General features: G+C 35.8%; 1 protein-coding gene across 1 annotated transcript; it reads left to right on the forward strand.

The window, feature by feature from the left end:
- The first annotated feature begins 262 nt into the window (after nt 1–262).
- Nucleotides 263–7,164, forward strand: LOC129875992 (THO complex subunit 4A-like). Its single transcript, XM_055951268.1, has 5 exons — nt 263–745; nt 842–991; nt 2,306–2,374; nt 2,469–2,650; nt 6,686–7,164. The coding sequence occupies exons 1-5, from the start codon at nt 578–580 to the stop codon at nt 6,843–6,845; spliced, it is 729 nt and encodes a 242-aa protein (XP_055807243.1). The 5' UTR covers nt 263–577; the 3' UTR covers nt 6,846–7,164.

Genomic DNA, 7,164 nt, shown 5'->3' on the forward strand with positions numbered 1-7,164 from the left:
ATCCCACATAAAAATTTGTGTTGCTATTTAGGTTCCTTTAATTGAGGAGTATTTCCTACTAGAATTTCCCCATTTACTGAGGTCAAAGTAGGTGTATATACATTTCCACTACAAGACGTATACATCGTCTGCCACACAATTTTAAAACAATATTTGAAGTTACTATTTTCATTATAAGAGAGGTTCTAATCCTATGAATTACGTTTAAGTATATTTCAATATCAATCTCTATTAAAATTATTTCGAGTAAAAAAAACTCCATCCAAAGAAAACAAAAATGTAAATAAAAATACCTATTTCTGATTACGGTTCCAAAGTATTAGAAATACATAAAGTATATAATATGGCGTCGCCCGGATTCGAACACAACTACACCACGACACCGTTTGCTGTTCACAAATCATATAAAAATATTTAGATATGTGTAAGAATCTTTAACCAATAATGCCATACAGCTATTGGTTGATTGAAGATCTTCTCTCTTCAATTTTGGGCTAAAACCCTTTTCCCCCAATTTCAGAACCCTTTAGATACTCATCTAGATCTCAATTTTCATACACAATTTGTTGTACAAATTATGTCAAATCTGGATGTGTCTCTCGATGATTTGATCAAAAGGAACAAAAGTTCCACCAGTCGGAACCCTAGACCAAGAACAACTGGATCTGCATCCGGATCCGGATTCGGGCCCGGTCCAAGGCGTCGCTTCCCCAACCGTGCCTCCAATCGTCCGGCACCATATTCCGTTAGAATCCTTTGTTTTATGTTCTCATTTTGTCTAATTGTATTTTGTTTGTGAATTTATTAGGTTTAAATAAGTTGAAATGATTTTTTTTCACAGGTTCACGCACCGGAGTCTACATGGGATCACGACATGTTTGCGGAGCATGCCCCGTCGTCTGCCCGAGGGGCTGGGGTATCCGGGATTGAGACCGGTATCAAGCTCCTCATTTCCAATTTGGATTATGGGGTTTCAAATGAAGATATCAAGGTGATATTTAAAAGCTTACCTTTTGACTCTTGTTAGCAAAATTGTTAAGTTGCTTGCTCATGTGCGTTATACAGAGTGCTGCTTATTTAGTAGAATGTTGAATAAGCATTAACTGTGATCAGCTTCAACACTGTTCATGTGTTGTTTTGGACTTGTTAAATGATACTGAACTTTGACCTAAAGGCTAACTCTTTGTGCTCATCATTAACAAATGGGAATGCACATTAGTATGCTAATCTCTGACGTTAGTATTACCTCATTTTAGTACATAAATGAGCTATAGTTGTACCCTGTGAATTACGCCCTTACCCTGGAATGAGCTTAATGATGTTAAATACTCCCTCTAGTCCATTTTAACTAAATTTGTGAGGCAATGCACACCCATTAAGAACAAAAATTTAAAACATAACCTTTTAATCATTCTCAAACTATTCTTGAAATTAGAAATAGTTCAAAGTAAAATCATAAATATGAGCAATTAACTCTCTTGAACTTTATCATCTAGAAAATGTAAATGAAGGGTAAAAATGGAAGAAATTTCCAACCACTTTCTTGAACATGGAACAATTAACTTAGTTTGTACATTGAAAAAAGGCTCAAAATCTAAATTATTATGGACTAGAGGGAGTTATGTTTTCAGTGACAAGAATAGTTTTCCCTTTGTGGAAGGATATATTATGATGTAGCAACAGTTGAATTGCATTGCATAAAGTCATGGAGTTAGCCTTCTGTTGTTGCAATGACATGAACTTAATGTAGAAATTTATAGTTTCCAAAAAGGGGGGAAAGAAAAAGAAATGCTGAGTTTGATTATATGATTAAAGATAGCTAGAAGCTAATATTTTGTCCCTGGATGTTACAACATGACAGATATATGCATCTAGCTATTTTCAAGTTAATTGAAGAGTTTAACCATGATTAAGAACGATAGATGTATGCATCTCCTTGTGTCTTCTACTTCTGTCTAGTGATAGTTTTGTGTCTGCTTGAGTTTTGTCAGAGACCCTTTCTTGCTCTTTATAATTTTGGGTAATTGACAAGTGAGGCTTGCTCAGTTGGTTAAGCACCTCCACCCACGACCGGTAGGTCCTGGGTTCGAGTCACACTGGAGGGGAAGTGTGGAAACACTATAAATCCTTCAAAATGGGGGGTAAAAAAAAAGAAAAAAAAAAGAAAATTTTTTTTTTGGGTAATTGATCTCCGCCTCATAAAGTCGGCAAATGGCATTCTCTGGCTGTAACTCCCCTTCCTAAAGAAAAGAACTAAAAGAATGAAAGCTTGAAATCTAATGCCTTCCTTGTGGTGTTTTTATAGGAGCTTTTCTCAGAAGCTGGTGATATAAAGCGTTACTCTATTCATTATGACAAGAGTGGAAGATCAAAGGTATTCACAAATTTGTTGTGTATAGTTTGGCAAGAATAAGTTGCTTCGGAAGTTTCCATAAGCCCTTGTAGTAACAAAAGATTATCTTTTTAAGGGAACTGCGGAAGTAATCTTTTCACGTCGAAGGGATGCAGAGGCAGCTATCAAGAGATACAACAATGTTCAGCTAGATGGGAAGCCCATGAAAATTGAGTTTGCTGGAACAAATATTGCTCCTCCTGCTCTTCCTCCAATTAGAAATCGTTTATATGGAAATCCAAATCCTGCTCCAAGAAGGTATATTTTCGGTTGTTGATAGATCTTTATCTTCCACTTTTTATCCAAAATTTGTATGGTATTTCTCAGCTACTGTATGCTCCATGTACTCAATTTGTTGAGCTTCACCCAGCTTGGGACCACTATATCCAACATTTTGCTTTTATCAAATATTTTAAGTTACCACTTTGTGTATATAGTGGAGAGATAAGTCGATCCTTCAGGGTGGCCTAGTGGTTTGAGCTTGGGACTTCCATGTTGGAGGTCTTAACTTTGAAATCCCTTGCCAGCGAAAGCAAGGTATTTGCCTTCTGGGTCGAGCTCGTCTCATCAAGCTTACCTAGTGCGAGTTACCTCTCATATGTAGTTTGCAAGCTATTTCATAGGAGCGGGAGTTTTACCCCGTGAGCACCCAAAAGGGTAGCGGCTGTGGGTTTCCCTTGTCATAAAAAAAATGTGGAAGATAAGTCGTCGAAAAAATGAAATATTGAAGTTAAATGAGGAATGTGAATCTATCATTGTGATTACAGCTTCTTGTACTGTATGCTAAAATGAATGGATCATTTGTGTGAGTTAACTCCTTATATGGTTGCTATGGAATGTCAGGTAATAGATTATGGCGGTCATTGCACAGGTTGTGTGATTGTTTGCTTGATTCAAAACCTAGCATGTTGTTTTAATAGTGAATTTTCAAATATTATGCCCCTGCCACCATAATCTATTTTCAGAACTGTTTACCCCCCTTGAATTATTCTCGAGTTTTGTAAAATCTCCCCAATCTGTCTTATTTTCCAGTCATTCTAAAATCTGCTGAAGGTAAGAAACTGGCTTTGGTTGGACCAAACTTCACCTATGATTGCCTTTTTTTTTGTTTAGATTGAAAATATCAGGATATAACTACTTTAGAGAATCATTACCCAACCAATTGTCTCCACAAAAAGAAGTTTTCATCCTATTCCCACCTTTGATATCAACTCTGTTTTTGAGATTGGCTACATGTTCCTGATAGACTTCCACAGGCATACCACTCCACATAATGAGAAGTGACAGTTTTTGTTGTCCAAGGATCTCCATTGCCATATTTTTCCTGGATGATTTTGTTCTGCAGTGGTTGATCATCCGCAACCATTTCATAAGCAGACCATGATTGTGCTTTCTCAGGTTTCTCATCCCTATCACTCCTTTGTTTTTTTCGGTCAAAGTAAAATTCTATTCAACCAAGTATTAAACGTTTATACACATCCAGCTCATTTTGGACTATCGAGCCAGTCTCATATTTCCTTGTATAGCTATCTATGCTATTACAAATGAGAGCCTATACAAGATAGCTATTTAATCTTTCTAGTAGCCCTTGCCATTTACAGAATTTCTGACTCCTTATATGCAATTGCAATACTATCTCTCAGTGTACTAAAAGGCGCGGGCATGAGGCGAGATGTTTTATGCAGTACGGGGAAAGGCATAAGTCCCATGGATCTACGGGGCGTATATCTCATCTATCTTTAATTTTATAATTTTATTTCTAAGAAACTAAGCAAAAATAAATATTTCAATAATTCTGCAAATAAATCGCTAATAATACAAAAGAAATTGTAATTGTTATTTGAGAAAGGTAACAACACTAAAGTTGATCATAGCCGAGATAATCTTTAAGATAAAATCATCTTCCATCTCCACATTTACTAGTCCTTCCCACATATATGCACTGGTTATTGTTTATATATTTGAAACAAGGAAATGATAAAAAGAGTAAGAGTAATAACAAAAAAAAGGAATAAAGTTGCCTAAGGAACATAATTCTATGAATCTCTATCATATTAGTTTGATGCACAATTATCTAAAAAATTATTTATGGCAGTGTCGTTTTCTATGAGAGTTGCTTTATTTACTTATATATTTTAGGAAAAAATTGCTACAATCTAAAAATATGATTGCATAACTTATAAATATCATTATACCCATAATAAAAATTATGATTTATAGCAAAATTACTTTAAAAACAATAAAAATCAAAATTCACGCCAGGTACGTTTTACGTCTGTGACTTGCGTATTTACGCTTGGGGCTTACGCTCCAAATTCTGGGGCTAGCGTTTTTCGTAGCCTCGACCCAAAAACCTTTTTGAAAACACTGCTATCTCTCTAATCGGTGGAGTAGCAGTTGTGCTTCTGAACTGAAATCTTCTTGCATTCCTTTCCATCCAAACCTGGTATACAGTCGCAGCTAGTAGAAATTCCAGGATGGTTGCTATTTGTCAATTGTTGTTCATGTGATTGTTTAGCCATTCAAGTTCATTGGTCTCCTTTTGACAAATGACTGTCTCCTTGTTTGGAGGAACTCCCTTCTCAAGCCATCAATTATCTTTTTGACACTAAGTATAAAGAATAAAGACATCATATAAGTAGGCAATGCATAAGTATTGACCCTTTCACCTTATTAGTTACTTCTCACATCTTTCCAATACCCCATTCTAGATATCTTTTGATTTGCTTTCAGCTCCCAATGGCATTCCCAAGATGTGGTTGGCAGGGTTCCCAATTCACTTCCGAGAATTTTTGCTAGGCTTTGCATCCATTCCACCTTATTCACAGGATAAAGTTGACTTCTTCTCCAATTTTTATATAGACCAGAAGTGCCTGCAAAAAATATGAGAATCACCCTCAGGTACATCATCAGTTTCTCCCTGTCAGTATCACAAAAAATAAAAGTATCGTCTGCATATTGCAAATGAGTTATCTCCTGCCAGTTGTTAATCCCCTTATCCATCTATTAGACTCTGCTGTTTTCAACATATCATTTACCCCTCCATGACAATACCCAGTCTTATACCCAATGAGATGGAATAAACCTTCAGGTGTAGCTTTTATCAAAATAGGGAATCTCACCAGGCTAATGCAGAATTTGTTCCAACTGATCCACCTCCTTCAAAACCCCATCTTCTGAAGGTTTCCTTGTAGGAATTTTTGATTCACATGATTGAAAGCTTTATCAATATTAAGCTTAAATAGAATACCAGGCTTCCTACCCTTCATTCTGGCATATAGTATCCATTATTTGTCTTTGGATGAGATTTTCCTTTTTTGAACTGGGAGAAAAAGATTGTGTGAAGTTCGCAGAATTTCTTGGCAATGGTCCCAGAAAAATCTAGCAATATTATATTGCAGACAATCAATGTTAGCATAATCACACTTTTTAGGATCCTTCAATTTTTTAATCTTAAACATCTGGTATTGTTTGCGCTCTGTGTCTACTAGCATGTTATTAATCACGATGACATCTAATAAATTATGTTAAAAATGGATGCTGCTTAGTTCGCAAGGACAGTCTGAGATATCCTTATATCCTACCTGCCTATTTTCTTAATATAGATTACTATCATTGATAATCATTTATTCAGAATAAGCACATGCATGTTTTTTGTAGCAGTAGACATTATTTTCAACTATATATATCACATTCAAATAATGTTACTAGAGTGTCTTGTTTCCCTTCATCTTCAAAACTTCTTGAAACTTTGTACATTCACCTTTGGAATTGGTTGTTCCAGGTTTTAACCGGAAGTTTTTGTTGCTTCTGATTTTTTTAATGAATTGTTTCTTACTGAAAATAAAATTTCTGTTTTTTGAAGAAAGGGGGAAGTTAAAGTGTCATTGCACTCATATTGGTTTTATGTAATTTGGTGTATTATTTTGCTCAAAAGCGAGATGATTTTTTTAATATTGGCACTAGATGAGATTAAATGAGGTTACATGGTGGATGAGGTCCCATATAACGAACCTCAACTTGTTGGCACTAAAGTGTAGTTGTTATTGATGTGTAAAGAAAATTTGATGTGGCAGTAGCAGTTTCCTCATCTCGGTGTTTAGTATTAAAATGATGATATTTTCAAGACATGTGGCATCTGGTGGATGGTACACCATATCAGTGAAGCTTGTTTTAGGTTGATAAGGATTTTACTTTTGATCTTCTCTCTTCAGTTTCAGCTATTCTCTTGTGTGGATATTGTGTCCTCGTCATAAATAACATTTGTAACTTTATCTTGAAATAATTTGACAGTCAACAAAGAGGTGGTGGATTTAGACGTCCTCGAGGTGGTGGTAGAGGGAGCATGAGAAAGGATGGTGGAAGGGGCAGAGGTCGCGGTGAGAACGTTTCTGCAGAAGATCTTGATGCTGAATTGGAAAAATATCACGCAGAAGCAATGCAGACAAACTGACATTCTTGATGTGTAGTAACATGTGCAAGCATTGACAGGATCGAAAATTAATCTTTTCATGAATTGGTATAAACGATTCTTGGAGAAGTCTGATGCAGATTCTGGGGAAAAGACTGAAAGGTGCAGAGCCTATGTACTGCTGGAAAACCTTAAAACTTGTATGTTAAGAGTGCTTGGTATTAATTATCTTCTTCAGCTTTAAGCATTTGATGGTGTAGAACTCTTGCCTTGTATGCGCTCTGTATTTTCTTGCTATTGCTTTGCCTTGTGTTTGTCTTTATGTAAAACAAATTGCTGAGAAATTCCTTACTTTCAAAAA

This window comes from Solanum dulcamara, chromosome 12 (assembly GCF_947179165.1).
Source record: "Solanum dulcamara chromosome 12, daSolDulc1.2, whole genome shotgun sequence".
In the NCBI taxonomy this organism is placed as follows: domain Eukaryota; kingdom Viridiplantae; phylum Streptophyta; class Magnoliopsida; order Solanales; family Solanaceae; genus Solanum; species Solanum dulcamara.